Consider the following 21,803-nt stretch of genomic DNA (forward strand, 5'->3'; position numbering starts at 1 on the left):
AGATGGAGGAGAGGAAGGGAGAGGAGAGAGAGGAGAGAGGAGGAGGGAGAGGGGAGAGAGGAGAAGGGGGGAGAGAGAGAGAGAGGAGCAAGGCCCTTAACCCCAGCTGCTCCAGGGGCGCCGTATAAATGGCTGACCCTGCGCTCTGACCCCCAGCTTCTCCTCCTGTCTGTGTGTCTCATGGAGAGAGAGCTGGGGTCTGTGAAAAGACAGATTCCTAATACAATTATATATGGCCAATAAAGTGGTCTTGTCTTATCTCTCAAGAGCTTAGCAGAAAAGTGGCATTCCAGGGCTAGGCGAGATTGTATTTATCTGCAGTCATGGTGCTCCCCTCTTCCTCTTCCTCCCCCTGAAGCCCGTGAAGTGATTCGGGTGTGTTTGTCCCCCTTGTTTCTGATTAAAAAGGGCCCAGTTTCACCGAGATAGAGCCCCGGCGGCCGGGAGAGGACCTGGCCAGCAGTGCGCCGGGCCTGGAGAGGGAGGTGAAAGGGAGGCACCGCTGGGTGCCGAGGCCCCGCTGCAGTCTGTCTCACCTTCACTAAGCACCACGACCACCACCCTCATCATCATCATCATCATGCCTTCCTGCCCCAGTTCCTACCCTGTCCTCGGCAGTTACATCACAGGGGCTCTTGCCCTCTGCTCTGCGTGGTGCTAGGTGAGGAGGAGGAGGAGAAACGGCTATTTGCCCCAGGCCCATGTCTGCTGAAACCCCGCCTCTGCCCCGCTGGGGTCAGCAGCTCCACCCGATGGAGGATCTTATGATCTTCAACCCAATCACCCGCGTCATCTGCGTCTCGACCTTTTTCTTTATTCTGCTCAGGTAAGTAAGGCTCATCTCCTCTGCTCTGGTGTACATAAAGCACTCTGGGGGGTCCCTACCGCGCGGCGCGGCGCGGGCGTGAGGGGGGGCAGCCGCAGCGGGGGCAGGTCCTGCAGCGCCCCGCCCTGCCCGGTCGCCCAGTCCAGCTCCAGGCGGCCGTAGTCACTCTCCCCCTCGGGGTCCAGGGTGAGGGCGCTGAGGCGCCAGGGCAGGGGCAGCTCGTGCTGGAAGCGGGCCGGGGGTCTCTCCCGGGGGTCTCGCAGGCCCACCTTCCACAGGACCCTCTGCCCCGGCGTGGGGTCCCGAGCCGGCGGCCGGAGAGGGGGCGGCCTTGGGGGGGCGCGGGAGACTGTGGGCACCGAGTCCAAAGACCAGCCTGCCCCTTTCTGCACTTTCGGGGAGCGGAAGCCGTAGCGGGAGATGAGTCTGTACAAGCTGTCCCTCCAGGTCTCGGGGTCCCCCTCCTGACCCCCCAAGCTGAGACACGAGGGCCCGGCCCGGCTGCCCTGGGGCCAGGCTGCGTCGCACGGGGTGGGCGGCGGGGCAGCCTTCACCCTCCCGCCCTCCTCTTCCTCGCCCTCCTCCCGTGGGGACGGCAGGGCCCGCCGCCGCCGGGACCGCACCCTGGTGACGTAGACGCGCAGCGCCGTGGGGTCGTCGCCCAGGCCGCCCTGGCAGGGCAGGGGGGCCGGCCCAGCACGAGCCTCCCGGACGCCCTCCTCCCTCCTGCGCCCGCGCCTCTGGGTGCGGGCAGGACTCTTAACCCGAGTCGAGGTGTCATCTTTAGTCACTGTCCGGCCCCTGGGTGCCGTCCGGACCGGCTGTGGGGCAGCCTTCCAGCCTGCGCCCGAGTCTGCTCGTCCTGAGGCGAAGAGAGAGGAAGCAGACAGTTACAGCCCTGTCACCCTACAGCTCCGCAGGGTGAGCCTGGCCAGTACCTGGATGGGAGACTCCTGGGAAAGCTAAGGCTGCTGCTGGAAGAGGTGTTAGTGGGGCCAGCAGGGGGCGCTCACGCTGTGGTCTGTGTGGGTCCTGATGCTCCAGTATAGTGACGGGGACACTAGACTATAAAAAGGTGCTATCCTTCGGATGAGACATAAAACCGAGGTCCTGACTCCCTGAGGTCATTAAAAATCACATCATCCAGGTGGGGCTGCGCACTGGTGGGGGTGGAGGGGATCCCCATTACCTGTAAAGTGCTTTGAGTGGAGTGTCCAGAACACTGCTATGTAAGTGTGAGGAATTAATTCATTAAAAACAACAGCATTGTTTTCCGATCTGCTGCACTCTTCCCATCGGAAGGATCCCAGGCCGCTGTGCAGGGAAGGAGAGACGTGCCTTATCCCTCTCCCTCCAGCGCCACTCGGCCAACACGGCCCAGACCGCAGCGAACAGAGCGACTGCAGTCACAGCGCCTCACGGGTCAGCTGGCAGAGAGCACTTCTCCTTCACTCACGCAGGGACAGAGGGGCCGTGTGTGATGGCTCTCCGGCTTCAAGCTGAATTCCGAGCTGTCTCTCGGGACAGTTCCACTCTCTTCCCCTTGCTCCCATTACAATTCCGGGTCTTTTTCCTCCGTGGTCCTCCTCACAGGACCTCTCTGGGACTTCCCTTTACAGACGAGGGATTCCTGCCACAAGCGCAGCTCGTCTTTTTCCCCCCCTGCTCTAGAAATACAGACACGCAGGCCTTGGGCTCTGAGCGTCCCCTCACTACCTGTGTTCAGAAACAAACTGGCAGCTGCTGTGTTTCTAAATGCAGGAGCTGGCACTGCCAACTCCTGTAATCAGGGCAAAACAATTAGGTTACCTTTTTTTTTAGTTGTAGGAGAACGGGTGTTTCAGGGAGCCCAGTCTGCTTTGGTTTTAAAGGTTAAGCAAGGAGTAAAAGGAGGCTCCGCCTCTGCAGCAATGTGATCCACTTCAGATCTTACAGGCTACCTGTGGCAGAATTGTGTAGGCAGACGTGTTTTCATTGATAGAATCTGGCACAAGAACCCAGCTGCCAGCAAATCCTGAAGTGGATCAGACTGCCGTGAAACAGGAGTCTTAACGTGTCATTCCTGCAGCGTGTGACCGGGCTGTGGAGCAGAGCTGGCGGTCAGCTCAACTGACAAAGGAGGAAGAAGGCTGGCGCTGTACCTTGCTCCTCTCTGGGGACGCTCGTCGTGTCTCCGGGGACGTCCACTGTAAGATGAGCACAGAGATTCACGGGTTTGTGAATGCAGCCCATTTCCACCTCATAGCAACATGCGGCGGGGCTCAACACCGCCCCCTGCCCTCCCCAGAATCTCACTGCTTCTGCCCGCCTCTCGGCTTGCCTGCTTGCCCTCGTGTCCCATGATGCCTGATGATGACAGGCAAAACAACACGTCTGTCTCAAGGGACTGCTCCTTTAAAGGAAGTGGTAGACTCTGGAGGTGAAGGCATACTCTTTTGCCAGTGCTAATCACCTCAGTTTACAAGCCCCCGTCCAGCCCCAAGTCAGGGCCGTTGAACGCTTATCAATTGCATGACGTCCTCTATGGAAGGTGTGATCACATGAGAGAGGTCTCAGGCTAAAGGAGAGGCACACAAAGCTCAGATTCGCACTTGGGGGATGTGGGCATTGATCCTGCTGCCTCTCGCCTGCTAAGCAAGCGCTTTACCATGTGAGCTAATCTCTACCATGTGGTGCACTAACTCATTTCAGGCATGTCGGGGCGCTGGCGGAGTGAGGGGGGACCGGGGTACCTGAGAGGATTCGGCTGGAGGTCCGATCCGGGGCATCTGTGGGTGAGGCTGCCCGCTCCGAGGGCGCGAGGCCAGCGTCCTGGGGCACTGCCAGCTCCAGCTGCTCCGTCAGGTTGTCCCGGACCTGCTGCAGCAGCTGGGAGGGGAACGGGGGTCTGTGGGGATGGAGTGGGCAGAGTGGGCCTTCATGAGAGGGGCGCCGGCTGTTTTCCTCCGCCGCTAAACCAGGGATCTAATCCCGTCCGGCCCCAGCTCGTCTTCGCTTCTCTTGTCTTAAAGGGGACCTGCCGTCCCCAACGTCTCCGTAACAAAATCAAGTCATTGACAGCATAGAACAAAAATTAACACATTTTGAATTAGCCACAAAATCATGGACTCTGTGAAAGTACTGTAAGCCGCCATGTTGTTGCAAACCGCTGGGAGAGATCGCAAGAAGCCCTTCCTGCTCGCTAGTCACTGTCATGACTAATGAAGATGCGAAGTACGAGCGAGTAGTACAGCAGACATTTCACTGCAGAAATGTTCCATCGTGATAGCATGAGAGTTAACAAGGTACGCAGTGTTTGTCGGCAAAAACGATCTTGAATTAGAGAGCAGAATTTCTATTGGATTAAAAGATGCATTCTCAAGCCTGCTTGTTTACAGTGTAATAGTGCCACGTTCTGAATTGCGGAACATGGTGCTGCGCGTACCTGGAAAATGTTGGCTATTTCATGATGTAAATTGGAGGTTTTACAAATTACTTGATGATGACGTTTTACTTTTAGTGTGGTATGAAATGCCCTTATCAATGCTGATTCTTCCCAACCCTGAAATATTATAGTAGCAGTTCCCCTTTAAGGTTGGTGGAGGTGTGCATGTGTGGCCAAGAGACACCGTGGTTTCATCTGGGCCAGGCTGCAGGATCTGCACCTCTCGTTCCGGGAATTCGGGCTTTGAATACATTTGCATGTTTTGTAGCGTTAACGTGTGTGCAGTGCTAAACAGAAAGGCTGTTCTCCTTCCTGCAGCCTGCAAGCCTGTAAAACAGGAACTGGCCCTGCGACAGGTGAGCCTGCTGCACTTACAGCGCAGTCCGCATGGTCTCCAGCCTCCTCAGCAGCACGGTCTTCTCTGAGATCATGGCTGCCTTGCTCAGGAGCTGCCTGACCAGCGCGCGCACGGCCGCCTGGGGGTCCAGCAGGGCCCGGGCCTGGTGAGGCAGGACGCTGGCAGAGAGCAAGGAGAGCAGGTCCAGGCTCCTCCAGCCCTCCAGGCGCCGCCAGTCGGGCTCCTCCAGCTGGGTGTGGCCCAGCAGGCTGGCCTGCACGCGGTCCCGCAGGTGCGGGGGGATGGCGTAGGCCTGGCAGAGCCTCAGCAGGGCCGAGGCGCACCTCTGGTACACGGAGACGCAGGACTGAGCCATGCAGCGCAGCAGAGCGCCGACGACGCTCTCCAGATCGATCACCTGGGGCTTCGTGGACAGCCAGGGACTGTTGGCGATCTGAGTCAGCAGGTCTTCCTCCACTGGAAGCTCCAGTTCCAGTCCCTGGACCTCGATCCCCGGGCCTGGCCTGGCGCCCTTCCTCCCCTTCAGAGCCTGCTCTCTCCTCTTCCTCTTGCTGTCACCCAGGAGCAGGGTGTCCGAGGACTCAGAGCGGGTCTCCCGGAGATCCTGCAGGTGCCTGAGGAAGGACCTGGACTCCTCCCTGTCCGGGTCAGGGGCGTCCCCGTCTCGACGGCCCCAGCCCCGGATCACCGAGTTGGGGATGAAGCCATCTGGGGCGATGGGCCAGTCTGGGAGAACGGGGGTCATGCAGGGAGTCTGGGGCTGGGGTTGGCTGGTTGGCAGCACGATGCTCCCCAGTACAGCCTCCTCCCCGACCGGGGCCTGCCCAGCTGGCTCTGGGACGACTCCTGAAAGAGAGAGGCAGGGGGCGCTGTGGGGCAGCTAGAGGAGAGGAAACCCGTGAACAGCCTTCAGAGCTTTTTCCTCCTGTGTTGTCGTTGTGATAAGGTAAAGATGTGGCTCTAGTAGTAGATGGCACAGGTGAGGAAAAAGGAAATTGTTCGTTTTTGCTGAGTTGAAGCACGAATCGAAAGCTGGGCTGGGGTTTGTTTTGAAACATGTCGTGAAACATCTCGACAAACAAAGCCGCCCCCCGGCTGTGCCAAAGGGGGGTTAAGGCCTGGAGGGAGGGGGGGCAGTAAAGGTAACGGGACAAACCTGGTCTGGAGTCCGGCTCCCGGGCAGTGCCAGTCTTCGGCGACGCCTGCGCTTCCGTCTGCCTCTGCAGGCTGATCCTGGATCTCTTCCGGGGCCTTTCCGGCTTGCTGCTGATGCCAGGGCCGACAGGCGCCGGCTCCGCACCGGGCCGGGGCGCCGCGTCGCCCCCCAGGGATTCGAGGTGGTACCTGGGCAGGACGGTCACCTGGGCGTCCTCAAGGGGGACGGGGCGGAAGGGCAGGGGGTCTTCCACGGCGTCGTCCTGCCCCTCCTGCCCCAGCAGGGCGCCCAGGTAGCGGGGGGGCAGGAAGCGGAGGCTGGGGAGGAGGTAGGTGTTGCCGTTGACGTTGGCCAGCAGGTCGCCCCTGGGGTTGGCAAAGCACACCTGGCTCAGCCGCGCCCCCAGGGTGATTTCGGCCAGGAGGGTGGCGGCCGAGTCCCACAGCTCGACGGTGCCCTCCGGCCCCGCCGTCACCACCAGCCCCAGGGCCGCGCAGTAGTCCAGCGAGGCGATCGGGGGGGCGCCGGCCCGCTCCGGCTCCACGGCCCGGCCCGTCGGCCCGAGGAACAGCAGGGCGTGGTCCCGGGTCACCGCGCAGACCTGCCCCGGCAGCAGCCGGGTGTAGAGGAGCGGGCGCGAGCAGCGGATCCGCGCCAGCGGGAGGAGGTCCGCGCGGCGCCGCCCCCAGCTGACCCGCCACAGGCTGAGCAGGTGGTCCGTGCCGTAGCAGCACAGCTGGGCCTGCCGCCCCCCCGGCAGGCTGCTCATCTGCACCACGGCGCCGTCGTGGGCCTTCCGCGCCAGGGCGTGGCGCCGGGGGGGCGACAGCAGCGAGACCCTGCCGTTCCTGTGCCCGCCGAAGACCAGGCAGGGCTCGCCGGGCGAGGTCACCGCCTCCAGGCACAGCACCCCGTCCTCGCGCTCCCCGGACGTGGACAGGAAGTGCTTGGCCGGGCACGGGCACCTCGTGGTGTCCAGCACCAGGACATCGGCCGAGCCCGTCGCCACGAACAGCTCTTCCCGACCGGGGTCGTAGGCGTAGTCCAGGGCCTCCTCCAGCAGCAGGAAGGGCCAGGAGAGGAGGACCATCTGCCCGGTGACGGGACACAGGAGCCGGATGCCGCCGTCCTGGGTGACCGCCAGCAGCCGGGCGCGCCCCGGCCCGCACTGCACCCGGGAGATCCGCCGCAGCGGGCAGCCGGTGGCGTTGAAGAGGCGGCAGATGCCCGGCAGGCTCCAGACGGAGAAGGCGCAGGGGGAGGCGCACACGAAGCGGTCCTCGCCCAGGGGCAGCATCTGCGCCACGCCGGCCGGCTCGGCCAGCAGCTGGCGCAGCAGCTCGCCGGCGCGGCTCCACTCCCTGACCCAGCCGTCCGCCGAGGCCGTGAGGCAGGTGCCGGCGGCGGCGGGCAGCAGCAGGCCGGTCACGGCGCGGGCGTGCGCGCGGAACTCCTGCAGCAGGCCGCGCGTGTCCCAGCTCCACACCTGCACGCAGCCGGCCGAGTCCCCGGTGTACAGGTGCCGCTGGGCCGCGCAGGGGGCGCAGCACAGCAGGGTGCCGCGGCTGGCGCCCGCGAAGGCCCGCGTCTCCTGCTTGGTGAGGCAGTCGAAGGCCCGGACGGCGGCGCCGCAGAGGGCGAACAGCGAGAGAGACTGCCCCTCGGTGGCCAGGCCGCGGACGAAGGTGTCCCGCCGCAGGGAGCAGCAGCTCCAGTCCAGCAGGCGCGTCACCCCGATCGGCTGCTGCGGGCGGGGCCAGAAGCCCCAGAAGGCGATGAGCCCCACGCCGCCGGTGACGACCTCGCCCGTCTCCTGGCTGTAGTGCATGCTGGTGACGGAGCCAGGGCAGGCCACCCGTTGCAGGAGCCCCACCTGCTGCTTGAGGTCTCCGTACAGGCGCAGCGCCACGTCGCTGCAGTACCCCACAAACAGCCGCTGGCCGGGCACGAACAGCAGCCGCTCCACCAGGTAGCCCCCCTCCAGCGGGAAGCTGCCGAACCGCGACATCTCCCTCTCCTCGGTCTCCACCCAGGCCTCCATCTGCAGCAGACCGACAGGCGTGCAGGGGGTTGCAGGTAGCAGCTGCCTCGCCCCCGCGCGGGTCGTGTGTCAGGGCCCAGCTGCCGGGCGCTGCTGTGTTTGAGCCGGCTCCGTCGTGGGCTTGGTGTTGTGCAAAGCAAGCGCCATCGTTCCAAGGTGTCTTGTCGATGGGATATGGGATGACTGTTTTTTCACCAGCTAGTGGGATGTTTCTTCGAGAGTAAATGAGGTGTTTCTAGTTGACAGACGATTAACGGATTTCAAAGGGGTGAAGATGAGATTGTGTCATAACTGCAATCTGCAGGTGCAGGAGTCCCAGGATATATGCTGTGTCTGGATGATTCAATAATAATAATTATAATCATGATAATAATAATAATAATAATAATAATAATAATAATAATAATAATAATTGCATTTGTTGATACAGGGCTTGTCATCTCGAAGGATCTCAGAGCACTTGAGATTAGGGGAGGAAAGAATTTAGGAGTAACTTTAGGGATTCTTTACTCATTACTGCTCTGACCAAGCAGTCAGGACCCCAGTTTAACACCCCATCTGAAGGACAGCGCCTCCTACAGGACAGTGTCCCCCTGTGACCTTCCTGCTGCTCCCGAGGAAGGAGCGCCACCTGCTGGTCCACCTGCACCACGCAAAGCGGCCGCCTGGTCTCCCCCCCAGCTCTCACATCCCTCCGCCCAGTCCGACAGCTGAGATGAGGCTGCAGGAGGGTGGAGCTGCTGAGAGACAGTTTCTCTATTTCCTACCCCTGTGCTACAAGAGGAGAATCGGAGAGCACCCCTTCCTGCCCCGCGGTCAGGGCCGGAGGCGAGACCTCGTCTCTCGGTGCAGGGAGACGCACCAGCGTCGGCAGGCGAGAACGGCAGGGAGGAGCACCTCCTGTCTTGTGTTGGGGTGAACAGGACACAGACGGCGAAGGCCCCTGGGTGTCACGCCCTCTGCAGCCAGAGGGCGCTCCTTCTCTGTCCTGTCCCTAGTTTCCGGTCTGCTGTCCTTCCTGTCCCTCTCTTTCCCTTGGGCTATATATTTCCGGGTCTTGCACTCTGTCCTGGCTCAGCATTGATGTTCGGATGTCCTGAGACCTGCCTAGCACCAGGGCGCCCCACGTCCGCTCCCTGAGGACATAGGTTTCTATAGGGCATTCCTGAACTCTTTGCACTAATGAGCCCAGGCCTTTTTCCCGTCTCGCCGCTACGCATATGGGTCTTTTTCCGCTCTCCTGCTCCCCACGGTTGGTCCCTTTGGACGTCCGTGACACTGGGCAGCTCTCCAGCTGTGACGGACGTGTGTATTAAGTGTGTATTTCTTTACCGAGAGAGTAAAAACTCTCTGCCTGCACAACGGACACTGTCTACCAGTACCACGTCCGCCACACAACCCTGAGCCCAAGACAGAGCACACTCAAACACCTGTTTCTTGTAGTAGGCCCTGCTCAACACGGAGAGCTGACCTGGTTAATTATACCCCGTGTTCCAGCGGCAGCGCGCGCTTACCCGGTGCTGCTCCAGCGCGTGCCCCCACAGGAAGCCCACGGCCACGCGGCTGTAGCTGGAGCTGTGCACGGCCAGGCAGCGCAGGTAGCCCGGGGCGCAGCTGCCGCGGAACGTCATCGCCGGGCTGGCGTCCAGGAACACCGCCTCCTCCTCCTCCTCCTCCTCCTCGTCCGGCCACCCCGAGGTGTCGCGCGCCTGTCGGGGGTACAAGCACTCAAACCTGGGGCACTCTCTCGCGCCGCAAACCCGCGTCGCTTCGCGGGGTCTGCGCTCGGGGTTGTGTAAAATTCACACTCGTGACAGCCGTGGCTGCAGGGCAGGTCGCTTCGTGGGGGATCAGAAGCGCGTTGAGACGCGCATGGAGATCGGCCTGGCAAGGCAGCTAGCGGTTACCCCGTTTCCGCACCCGTCTGTCACGCGTGGATCCCCAGCCTTACCCGAGACGCCTGTATCTTCTGTTTTATCTGCGGAAAGAGCGATTTCCACTCGGGGACGATTCTCTTCATGTTGGCCACCCCACCCGAGATAACAGCTCCGAGGCTCTGCGCTCTGTCGCGCTGATCTCTGGAATCCGCCGTGGGCGAACCGAGTTCGTCACAATAACACAACGACAAGAACTGCTTTTGAAAAATGCACCTTTTTAATTAATTCGGAAACAGAAGACCGGCGCGGTGTTTTTTTTCTCTCTCCGCGAGTCCACGCTGTGTTCCGCTGATTCCCCCCGTGATTTTTCACGGCTCAGTATTTTAATGCTGCACAGGTGCCACGCGAGGGCGCAGTGGACCAGGAGCAGAAGCTGAGGGCCCACAGGCCGATCCAGTAATTAATTACAGTCCACTGCAGGACCCGTGTTTCATTCATTATATGTCCTGTATGGAATAACTATATCGTATTAGAATCAATACACTCTCGCTTTTATATGCTATATATGTCATCATTTACTTGTGTCAACATTTACACGATTTACTCGTGGAATGTTTGCAATCATTGTACAATGACGTTTCAGAGTCTGCTCCTGAAGACACACCTGGAAGAGTCCTGCTCTTGTAGACACTTGGACGAGTCTGCTCCTGAAGAAACACCTGGAAGAGTCCTGCTTCAGTAGACACACCTGGAAGAGTCCTGCTCCTGAAGACACACCTGGAAGAGTCTGCTCCTGAAGACACCTGGAAGAGTCCTGCTCCTGTAGACACTTGGACGAGTCTGCTCCTGTACATACCTGAGTCTGCTCCTGAAGAAACACCTGGAAGAGTCTGCTCCTGAAGACATACCTGGAAGAGTCCTGCTTCAGCAGACACACCTGGAAGAGTCCTGCTCTCACACACTTTTTGTGCTTTACGCTTTCCAGTCTCTTCTGAAGAAACAGCACCATGCTTGTGTTTTTCACCTGAGCACATGTGGGTTCAAGGTTGCACATGGCTGCACGTGGAGAAGAGGAAGAGGGATGGGATGGAAAGAGCCTGTCAGTGTGGGTCCTCAGAAACGTCCTGGAACCTGATGACCTAGATTGGACCCTGTTCTAAATGAAGTCTTGCTGATGATGTTTGATGATGTTATCTGTGTTATTATCTCTGGACCCTAATGTCCTGTTTGCTTCTCTGATTGCTCCCCTGCGGTCTGCAGAAGATGAAAACAGTTTCTGCACTGAACCATCCGTACGGGGGTCTGCAGTGAGCCATCTGTTTTGTGCTGCCCTGGGGCAGTTGTTTCTCCAGATCGGGGCTCTGGGCACGAAGGCCCAGCTGTATCAGGAGGAGAGCATTGCTCAGAGTGTGCTCACTGACCCGTTAATTCCCGTTAAGACGCTGGACCGCTGACTTGCCCGCGTGCGCGGTTCTCTTTCCCCATGCAGGACGAGAGACGAGTACTGCTCTGGTCCTCACTGTGCCCGGCGCAGCGCTGTCCTGTTGGTGCAGCACGGACTGTGCTCAAGGTGTTTTTATTTTAAAAGACAGTTTTAACGAAGGGCCGCTCAGGGATGCAGTGGAGGCCTGGGTGAATGGCTTCTGTCTTCAGGCCAGGCGGCAGCCTGTGAGGGGCTTTTGCTTTGCTCAGCTGGTCCTCGTGTGTACGTGCCTGAGCCCCAGGGTGGCATGGCTCTGGCTGGTGGGGGGGCCTTCTCCCGTCCTGGCAAAGCTGCCCCCCCCACACCGGCCCAGGGCAGCAGGGTTATTTCCGGCTGACAGCTCGGTGGGAATTTGCAAGTGTACATGACTGAGCACGGGGAGGCGGGTGGGCTGACAGCCCTCTGAACTGATGCGTCCGGACAGGGAGGCTAATCCGGCAGACACAGACATCAGCAGGGAGCGGGCCGGACCGGAGCTCCGGGACACGGACTGTCTGCCCGCTCACCCCCCCCCACTCGCACGACCCACCCTCCCAGCTCCTGGGCAACAGGGCCACTCGGCGCTGATTCCGAAACCGGGCTCACCCTCAGCGCGCTCGGACCTGCAGGTCAGCCTGGAGTCGATCGCCGCAGCTGAGGCACCCTGGCGGCTGTGCTGGCGGTCAGGGCGACTGGCCTACCCCGAGCCTGTGACCTTCACACCCGAGGGAAACGGCCCTGCGGGGGCAACGGAACTGTTGGCAGGTGAGCGGCTTGTAAATATAGCGTTGTTCTTGAGACGAGCGCACTCATCCCTTCTGACACACCCAGGAAGAACAACAGCACAACCTCTCTCTGCCTCTGTCATCAGCGCTCCGACGTCGCTCCCTGCCCCAGATCAGACTTTAAGCAGCTGTTTATTGACTTTTTTTAATTGCTGCGTGCTCGCCGTTTTACACTCCTGAATCCTAATCCTTTACCGTGACTGGCCCATGATGCTCTGCTCCCTGTAATTGCGGTGCCCTGTGCAGGGGCTAGGACACGTGCGATGGCAGCAGGTCGGGTGAGGGGAGACGGCGCGCTGTTCGGGCAGCCGCCTGCTCCCTGCCGGACGGTCTCCAAGGCGAGGGTCTGTCCCGGGACCAGCAGACAGGGTGGCAGTGAGTCAGCAGTGCAGCCTCAGTGAGAGACACTTGCCAGTCAGGAGCTCTGTGTACAGAAGGTTTGCAGTCTAGTGACAGGTGGTACCTGGCTGGTTATGGTCTTGTTGTAATGATCTTTAAATAATTGCTTACACTTATATAGCGCTTTTCTGGACACTCCACTCAAAGCGCTTTACGGGTAATGGGGACTCCCCTCCACCACCACCAGTGTGCAGCATCCACCTGGATGATGCTCCAGTCCACTCCCCACACACCAGCTCTCAGTGGGGAGGAGAGCAGAGTGATGGAGCCAGTTCAGAGATGGGGATTATTAGGAGGCCAAGGCTGGTAAGGGCGAGGGGGAAATTTGGCCAGGACACTGGGATAACACCCCTACTCTTTTCATCTGATGGATGGCACCTTTTTTCTTACAGTATAGTGTCCTCATCGCTATGCTGAGCCCACACAGACTGCAGGGCGAGATTCCCCTACAGGTTCCACTAACACCTCTTCCAGCAGAACCCTTAGTTTTTCCCAGGAGGTCTCCCATCCAGGTGCTGGCCAGGCCCACACCTGCTGAGCTCCCAGTGGGAGATATGGCTGCTGGCTTGTTCTGTTCACAAGGGTTTCCTTCTGGCTCCGCAGTTTCCTCCAGCAGTTCAAATACGGACCAGCAGGTGTTAGTGTGTCTGTGTCTGCCCTGTGATGGAATGGGGACCCATCCAAGTTGCACCCTGCCTTGTGCCCATTTCTTGTTGGGATAGGCTCCGGCTTCTCCCGCGACCCTGAGCTGGATGAACTGGTTAGAAAATGGATAGAGATGGGTGGAGAATACGGATTAACTGCCCTTAAACTTTTTGGAAATGCTGTAGTCATGCAGCTATAGGGAGGCAAGAGAATGGGTGCCCTCTAGCGGAGGTCCGGTGTACTGCAGGCCGGTGGCTCTGGTGCGCACAGGCGCAGTGCAGACTCGCTGGAGAGGGAGAAGGCTCTCTGGTTACGGAGCGGCTGGTCTGTGTTTCAAGCCGCGATAACACGAGCAAACTGGAATTTCTACCTGACGGGCTGACAGATTTTTAACTGGATTACACGTTTAAGGACCGAGGGGAGCTTTGACGGTAAGCTTGCAGACATCGGGCGTGCTTTAAGTTGGGATAATGTATTCTTTTCTGAACTGTGATAGTAGCAGCAGTGTGAACAAACTCAAGCGCACACTCTCAGTTCGTTAGGTTTTTTCTTACTAGGTATTTGTCGAACTTTATGATATGTTCATTCTTTTTTCAGTTCCACCTTATCGATCAACATGACTGGGCGTTTCTGTGTAACTTTGCACTTATTTCGTTTCCTCCTTTCAATAGTCTGTTCTTTTAAAATGCCTTTTTTTCCCTATTTTATTATACTGGTCCTTCCTGATCTGTTCGATAGCATTGAGCAGGCGCTGTGTATTTTGGCATCCTGGGGCTTGTAGTTTTTGACCGCCCGGTTTCATTGTCTTGGCAACGGGTGCTTCCGCTTCGTCGAACTACACATCCCATGGGACAGTGCTGCTGCGCTTGCCATATGTCATTTCTACTTGGCAATGTAAATAGCGAGTTTTCAATCATTGGTAAAGTAAGGACGGTCGGAAGTGAAGGAGTGTATGTGGCGGAGTGCGTGTTTAACGAGGCTTGAAGAGAACAAAGTTTCGCTAACGCGTATGAAGATGTGGAACTGAGCGTAAACATTCAGTGGATTTCGCAGGAGTGTGTGGGTTGCCTGACCTGAAACGTGTCGGTAGCTTTCTCACGGGATAGCCCCCTCGCTGCCACCGCCTGCGGCTGACATGCAAACCGCTGGGCTAATGACACAAATGCGGGGCCCGGGGCGGCCGGCCGGCACGGTGCCGTGACTAGCTCGTGTCGCCGGGCTGGGCTCGGAGTTCCGAACCGCCTCGCCCGCGCCGGGTCCGGGCTCGGTTCTGCAGGCTGTGAAGAAGGAGGAAGAGGAGGGGGCGGGCAAGGGCAAGGCGCGCGATCCGACTACCTGTCAGGCGGCGCGGGAGGAAGGTGTGTGTGGGGTGGGGTGGGGTTGGACCAGGCGCGTGAACAGGGCTCGCCACGCCACGGGAGCCCGGGACTCGCCCAGAGGTCCCGGTTCGCCGCCGGGGCTTGTGGCGGGCGGGCTGGCGAGCCGGTCCTGGGAAGAGCGGCGAGGAGATAACGCCGGGAGTGCTGTCTGTGCCGGCGTGTCGCTCTGCATTTGTCACGCTGAGCCCCCCCGACTTCCGACCTTCACCTCGAGGAAATAACACGCCACATCCTAAAATAGGTCCTATCTGATAATACGCTGGAGGTCCGGCAGGAGAACTTGAACATTAAGTGCATTTGTCACTAGCAATCGCGCCAGCTTTGCCATACTTTTCGCTCGGAGACCGATTCCAGCGTTTTAGTTTTTTTTTTGTTTTTAAGGCGTTTGTTTCTTGTGGTTGTGATCCGTGGTCTTCTCCATTTTCATTTCACGCTACGCGAAAATCCGACTCCTCTGTCAAAATACCATAATTGCAGCATCAGGAGACTCAGCGCCTCGCATGGTGAGCCCCTCGGAAACGCTTTAGTGTTAAACTTAAAACGGACACTGGAGAACAGTTCAGAAAGGTTACTGTGGGCGAGAGGAGTTCGGTGATTAGTTAAGCAACCTGTGGGGCAAAATGGCACAAACAGCACATAGAAATGCAGGAGCTCTTTCCTCGCTGCCCTGGTTGAGCGCAGGTTCCCGGGACTGTCCGGGCACTGCGGCCAGTGTCCAGCTGTCCAGCTGCGGAGGGGGTAACACAGATGCCAGGCCTGGTGTATCGCGCCGAGCGGCCCCGCTGGGCACGCGATGAGCTGCGCAGGGCACAGCACCAAGCACGGAACCCAGGGGGCACAAACACCGCAGCAGCTTCCCAAAGGGCCCAGCGGCTCGGCGCAACTCGGGTTCAAATCCAAGAGGGTCCTTCGGTTGTGCTGGGGCGGCGTGGCGCGGCGCAGGGACTGGAGATGGGTTAGAGAGGCACTCAGCACCACTCTCGATAAGAAAGGCCCCCTCACGCTCAGTCCCCTGTGGCTCTGAATGGGGCCCGCTGCGGTGCCGTTCCCTCTGGTTCTCCCCTCAGCTGGTTCTGTCCTGACCGGGCCGGAGGACCTGGCTCCGCTCGGCTCTGTAGGTGAAGGGGGTCTACAGAGACCCGCGGGCTCGGCGCCGCCGGATGCCGCCCCCCCTGCCTCATGCAAGCTCGGAGGAAACTGGGCCCCCAGATGCGGGCCCGTCCTGGTACCCGGGCCGGGGGCAGAGCTCGGAGGCTCTTTCCTCTGCTGCCTCCCGTTCGGCCCCCCTGGTGCTGCTGCAGGGAGAAACCCCTCAGCTGGGTTCCCCGTCGGCTGGCCCGCCTGCCCCTCTTACCCCCTTCCTGCGGCCCGGCAGAACGCGGGCAGAACCGGCCAGCAGAACCGGCTTGAAGCCGCGAGGGAGGAAGAGGAGGAGGCGGACAGGTGGTGAGACGTCAGAGGAAGGAGAACCTGAAGCGGCACTCCTGAGTCTCCAGCCGCGTGTTCGATCCGGATTGTCCTTCTGGCTGTTGGCTGGTTTGTTTTCCTTCAGGAAGAGACGGTTAATTAGTCTTTGGAATTTCGCCTGAAGGGTGTACCCCTGCAGGGCTGTTTCTACTGTTTTGGGTTTTTTTCCCCAGTTTTCCATGGGAGACGAATGTCAACTAACAAGAATTTAATGATCTGGAAGCTTCTAATAGAGCCTTCATAGCTCTGGGGCGGGGAGGTCAGAGGTCACCCGCGCTTGTGTTTTGGAAGCGTGACTTTTCTCACAGAAAGTGCTTGTTGCCCCAGCAAGTGTGGAAAAACAGGTCGGGGAGTTTATTTCTGACGCTGCTTAATGTGGCTCATCCACCCTGTCTGTCCAGGAGGCGAGGCCAGTCCACTCCACAGTCATGATGGGGGGACTGTTTTCTAGCAAGGGTCAAGGGTCAGGGGGCTTCTGATGCTGAAAGGGAAGAGGTTCAGGACTTGCTTCTTCCAGAGGTCTCTTCTGCGTTTGCGGCCGACAGTGACCCGTCCTGTGGTGTTGTAGTTCGGGGCGTCTGATCTGCGCTGCAGTGCCAATCTCTGTGTGTAGCGCTCGCTGTTGCGCTCCGACTCCGAGTTTGTTCAGAACTTCTCCAGGAAGTTCTCCAGGAAGCCAGGCAGAGTCTTAAGTAAATACAGTGCTGCCCCGTTGTCTGTGTTCAGCGCCAGACCCCTCTCAGCTGCGCTCCACGATGGGGATCCAGCCCGAGCCCTGAAAGTTCTGGCCCGTCTGCAGCCCTGGAGCGCAGCCTGTCTCTGTCGCTCCTTTCCTGGGGTTCCTAGCTGCGGGTCGGGGTTCTGTGCGAAGTGCTGGGCTGGTCCAGCCGGGCACTGGTGCAGACCAGCAGGGCGAGGGCACGGCATGGCCCGAGGGGAGGAGATGGGCAGCTGAGGGCTGTTGGAAAGGTTGGGGGGGTTAATCGGTGCCTGGCGCCCTGCCTGTCGGACGCCAGCCCCCCGTTCAGCCAGGGCCTCCCAGCCTGGCACCTGTCCTGCCTGCAGTACCGGTTCTGCTCGGGCGGGGTGTCCCGGATCAGTACTGCTTCTGCTGGGGCGAGAGAGAGAGTGTCTCCTGAGCTCTCAGACACGAGCTGCTCTTCCTCAGGACTCCTCTGATGGCAGGCGTGTGTGCGCCGCGGAGCCTGACAAGCAGCCCTGCTCCTCTCGTGCGACAGGGAGGTGGGGGAAGAGGAAGAGCCAGGCTGGGGGGCAGGAGAGAGGGCTCTCGCCTCGCAGCGCTGCTTGTAAAACTGCTCGATCTGTCTGACTTCCATCCTACAAAGGGCTCCTTTGATGAGCCAGCCTTCGCGGGGAGAGAGAGGGAGCGAGCTGCAGATTAAAAGACATGGGTGGACTTTAACCCACTGCCAGGGGAAGGCAGCTGGCCGGCAGCCAGAGTTGGTAGGTTACTGCTAAGCCTCCAGCTCAGCTGCGCTCTGTAGTTTCGCCCAGAGTTTTTTTTTTCTGTTGACTTTTTCATTTGAACTCGCAGTGAAAGGGAACGCGTTTAACGCAGCGGCGCGCTCGGGCTCGCCTGCTCGCCTGAGCTGGGCTAATAATAACAACAACAGTCAGAGTATTCCAGTGTTGTGCCTTTTGTGAACCCATTTCCGAACGCTTTCCAATAAGACAAGGCAAGGGCTATGGAATGTGTCCCTTAGACGCACAAGAGCTGTGCAAGGATTTTGGCTTCTCTGGACCCCTGAGATCTCTGCTTATCGTATTTACCTTGCTGATAAGATCATAAGTCAGGTTAGGAACAGGAGCGGGCCATCGTGCCAGTTGTCTGGGCGCCAGGTTGTTGTTCCTAGGTTCTTGCCTGGCTGTTTCTTGAAGGACATCTAGGACTGGGCTTTGGCACCTCCCCTTGGAATCTTGTTCCAGGCTCCCGCCACCCTCTGTGTAAAGGTCCTCCTTTTTGAAGTCGGAAGCTCACACCTTCTTGAGCAGTGAACAGGAGTTAAGGGGGTGTCCTGTCGGCCTCAGCCAGCACTTCCACAGTTCGGCTGGCTTTGTTTGTGCTCTCTGTCTGTATGGTTTCCTAACCAGTTGTCTTTGGGTGCCTCATTCTTAGTCCGCTAGGAAGACCTCTGGAAAAAATGCTTTGAGCACTAATTCATTTAAGGAGACAGAGGATCTGCAGCTGCAGGTCGGCCGGGCAGGAGCTCAAAGAGGATCAAACAGGGAAATCAGAGGCAAAAGAAAGTCAGAAGTCAGGTGACGGGAACTAAGCCCAAATCTAGCATTGAATCTAAAACCTTGCTTGGTGAAAAAGGATGTTTCAGATATTTTGATCTCCTGTTGTCCAGTTACATTTATTTTCCGCTCAGGAAAAAAAAAAAGGCAAATGTCCAGTTGCTTGATCATCATCCCTTTTTTCCAGTTGGGATGTCTTTAAGATGATTCTTTTTTTCATTGCCTTTTCTCTTGTATGGGAAATTCAGATTTTGTGCGGTGTCAAGAGACGCTGTCCTGATGTGCGCTGCGGGCGGAGGGCCTGTCTCTTCCTGTTAGCCTGCTGGAGGTGGCGTGTGCCTGCTGGATCTGTGTGGACGAGCGGCTCTTGCCTGTTTATTTTGCGGAGGGAGATGTTGTCTGTAAACAGTTTCTGACAGTTCCCTGTTAAAAGGGGAGTCGTCCTCAAGATGCCTGCTGATGCTGCGTGGCACCGAGAGGAGACCCGGTCTTGCTGGGTGGCAGGGATGAATAGACCCGGGTCGTGGTGCGCCGGGAATCAGAGAGGCCTGCATCCCGGAAGGTGAATCCAGTGCCCGCCCTCCCACCGCGGCACGGCACAGCCCTCCTGTCCACCCTCCATGACCCCCGGGGCGCCCAGGCTGTTGCACCCCCGTCACCGAGCCAGACTCCGGGGTCCCCCTGCGTTAAAGACACAGGGGTCTGCAGGCAGTTTCTCTCGGATGGGGGGCTTCTGGCTGCCGCGGCTGGGTTTGACGTGGCCTCTTGGCGCCCGTCTCGTGTCCGGGGACTCGTGCGGCCCCACGCGTAGTCGAGCGTCACCTGTCCGCCACTTCCTGGCGCTTTGGTCCTGCTGGGAACGGCAGGCGTGTTTCACCTCGGGAAACGCCGGACGGGCAATCACGTTTCGAGTCGCCCTCCTGCCCCCTCATCTGGGGATCCCCGCGCCCGAGAAAGGTTATTTAGTCTTTGCCTTGATCGGCGCATTCTTTCGTGGAGCTTCGGAGGCAGCAGGACGAGAGGAAAGCCTCTCTGAGCAATGAGCTGATGTGATCCACCAGGTGGGGTGCGATTCTGAAGGCCAGTCGTGTGCCAGGGGGGACCTGGACTTCCTTCCCGCGGCAGGCTGTCCTCACAGGGGAGGGTACCTGCCCACGCCTCATCCGCCAGAGCTCCCTCTGCCATCACGCGAGGGCCTCAGGCTGGAGGGTCCAGTGTGCAGGGAAGGCAGGGCGCCACCTGCTGGTCTTGACTCTCCAGCGCTGCCTCTCCCCGCTGAGCCCGGCTGAGAGCTGACCAGGCCGGGGACCGAGGTGGCTGAGCCGCCGGTGGAACCGCAGCTCTCCGGTTGGCGCCCGCAGGGCTGCTCTTTCACCGCCGGCTGGCACCGGCGCTGGCACACGGCCTCCTTCTCCGGCTGCGGGGCCGGGTGTCGCTGGCGGCCGGCCTGACGCCGGGCATTGTTCCTGAGAGCGTGGGCTCGTCCGGCTGGAAAACGCCATCTGGCAGGGCCGGCTCTTGAACAGGCATTTGGTGTCGTTTTTTATTTCAGGGCACAGTCCTGTAATGTGATATTTGTTGTGCACACAGCTCACGTTAAATATGCAGTAGGTTTCATGTTGTTTTTCACCAGAGAGACTTGAAGCAAAACTGAACTGAACCTGCGTACAGAAGAGCACAGGGAGACCCTAGACGTTGTTGAATGAACACCCTCCAGGAGTCTTTAAATCCAATTAAATTGTTTGGCAATGGCAATCTTAAAGCTTGTTTCATACATCTTCCACAAGCATCACCTGAAGAACTGTTCCAGGAATAGAAAAGCTGCTAAACAAATCAAGAAAGAGCACTGTCTGGCTCGGGGTGAGGATGCATAGTGATCTCCCTAGAGCCAGTGACCTGAGAGCTCTGTCTGCATCAGGGAGCACAGTGTCTCCCTAGAGCCAGTGACCAGAGAGCTCTGTCTGCATCAGGGAGCACAGTGTCTCCCTAGAGCCAGTGACCAGAGAGTTCTGTCTGCATCAGGGAGCACAGTGTCTCCCTAGAGCCAGTGACCAGAGAGCTCTGTCTGCATCAGGGAGCACAGTGTCTCCCTAGAGCCAGTGACCAGAGAGCTTTGTCTGCATCAGGGAGCAGAGTGTCTCCCTAGAGCCAGTGACCAGAGAGCTCTGTCTGCATCAGGGAGCACAGTGTCTCCCTAGAGCCAGTGACCAAAGAGCTCTGTCTGCATCAGGGAGCAGAGTGTCTCCCTAGAGCCAGTGACCAGAGAGCTCTGTCTGCATCAGAGAGCAGTGTCTCCATAGAGCTGGTTTGCATCAGGGATCTGATTATCTGATTAGATCAGGGATTAGATCTGACAGGTAGGGCGGAGCTGTACCAGTTGAGTCAGCAACTCTGTTATTTTTTTATTTTCAAGCCATGTGACACTGCAGCTTCTCTAGGGTTTGGGCTCGAATTCTGCAGGCCCAGTCCCTGCCTGTGCGGCTCTTAGGGTTGTCACGCACCCTAAGACTGGGAGCTTCTTCCGATCTGATTCTGACCACGTGCCGGCACCTAGTGTCTCCAGCCATCCCCGCGGGATCCTGGCTCCTCTGCCTGCCCTGCCCCCCTGTCTGCACCGCCCCCCCAGCGCCTGGTTAGCTTTCCGAGCCTGTTGCTTCTGGGTGGTTTGCACATCTCACTGCGGCTCTGTCTGCAAGCCGTTTGGAGGAAGGAGCACGTCGGCTGCTCACCTAGAGTCCCAGTCCGGCTGTCGGAGTGCGACTCTGGATCCCGTGCTGAGACTGGGGAAAGCAGAGATGCATGAGCTGGACCAGAGGCTCAGTGTCTGGGGGCTCAGGGCAATGTGGGACCTGAGAGCTCTGTGGAGTATATATTCAGATGTCAAAGCATCTGCTTCAGAGCTCTTGAACATGCAGGAATAATGATGATGGTGATCTCTGTGGTCAGCCTGTTAGTGCTGCTTCCTCACAGCTCAGTCCCGGGTTCAATTCCAGCCCGGGGTACCTCCTGTGTGGAGTTTGTGTGCCCTCCCTGGTTCTCCGTGTGTTTTCTCCTGGCGCTCCAGAATCCTTCTACCTCGGAGTCATTTTGGCTAACCGGCGGTGGAGTTCCCTGGCGTCTCTAAATAGGACCCGCGTCCCGGGTCCCTGTGCTCCCTGTGCTCCCTCTGGGAATGGCTCCTGGGAAGCTGTGGCATCCTCGTTGCGGGAGGAGGGCTCACCAAGAGGATTTCGGGGGTCAGTCAGTCATGATCCACCGGAAGTGCTCAGCAGAGGGAAGCCAGTTTGCCCTTCACACTGGAGGCTCCAGGCGAGATGCGAGAAGAACCCCCACAATTCGCTTCTCTTCCCGCCTGGCCCTCGCCCGCGGTTGACTCGAAGTCATCGCGGCTCTGCTGCGCTCCAAACCCGCCGGCTCCGGAGCCGCTCCAGCCCTTGCCCTGGGCCGCAGGGCGGCAGAACCAGCTGTCCCGGGGCTTGTCTAGTCGTTAGCGTCACAGCTGCGCTCTCGCGAGTCAGCCGGGGCCCCAGGGGCCCCCACAGCGGGTTCTCACGAGAGCTGCGGGAAGCTGCGTGTCTTCAGCCTGTCTGCCTCTCTGATCGGAGAATCTCCCAGAGGAAGAGGAGCTTCCCCAGGTCACAGTCCTGCTTGGGGAAGGCCTGCCGACAGAGCGCGTCATGCGCCACGCGGGACAGATTGCTCAGCGCTGAGTAAGAAGCCAGCTG

At 59.0% G+C, this 21,803-nt stretch overlaps 2 protein-coding genes across 11 annotated transcripts in view; one reads left to right on the forward strand and one right to left on the reverse strand.

Annotated features, from left to right (window-relative positions):
- Positions 1-792: 792 nt before the first annotated feature.
- LOC148672138 (WD repeat-containing protein 87-like) lies at positions 793-9,850 on the reverse strand. Its single transcript, XM_088627594.1, has 7 exons — positions 9,757-9,850; positions 9,320-9,514; positions 5,765-7,805; positions 4,626-5,454; positions 3,559-3,713; positions 2,968-3,012; positions 793-1,688 (listed from the first exon to the last, which is right to left on the reverse strand). Exons 1-7 carry the CDS (start codon positions 9,823-9,825, stop codon positions 838-840), a joined length of 4,185 nt encoding a protein of 1,394 aa, XP_088483720.1. The 5' UTR covers positions 9,826-9,850; the 3' UTR covers positions 793-837.
- A 2,039-nt stretch (positions 9,851-11,889) lies between these two features.
- sipa1l3 (signal-induced proliferation-associated 1 like 3) overlaps positions 11,890-21,803 on the forward strand; it is a 48,852-nt gene continuing 38,938 nt past the window's right edge. For 3 of the 10 annotated variants that reach the window (XM_088627580.1, XM_088627592.1, XM_088627581.1), the window contains exon 1: positions 13,245-13,404. The gene's annotated coding sequence lies outside the window, so the exon portion shown is untranslated. Of the gene's footprint in view, positions 11,910-13,244; positions 13,405-13,884; positions 14,332-14,396; positions 14,856-21,803 lie in introns of those variants that run through there. The other 7 variants (XM_088627584.1, XM_088627590.1, XM_088627586.1 and 4 more) reach the window with 5 other exon arrangements.

Source organism: Lepisosteus platostomus, chromosome 4 (genome assembly GCF_059453375.1).
Source record: "Lepisosteus platostomus isolate fLepPlt1 chromosome 4, fLepPlt1.hap1, whole genome shotgun sequence".
NCBI lineage: Eukaryota > Metazoa > Chordata > Actinopteri > Semionotiformes > Lepisosteidae > Lepisosteus > Lepisosteus platostomus.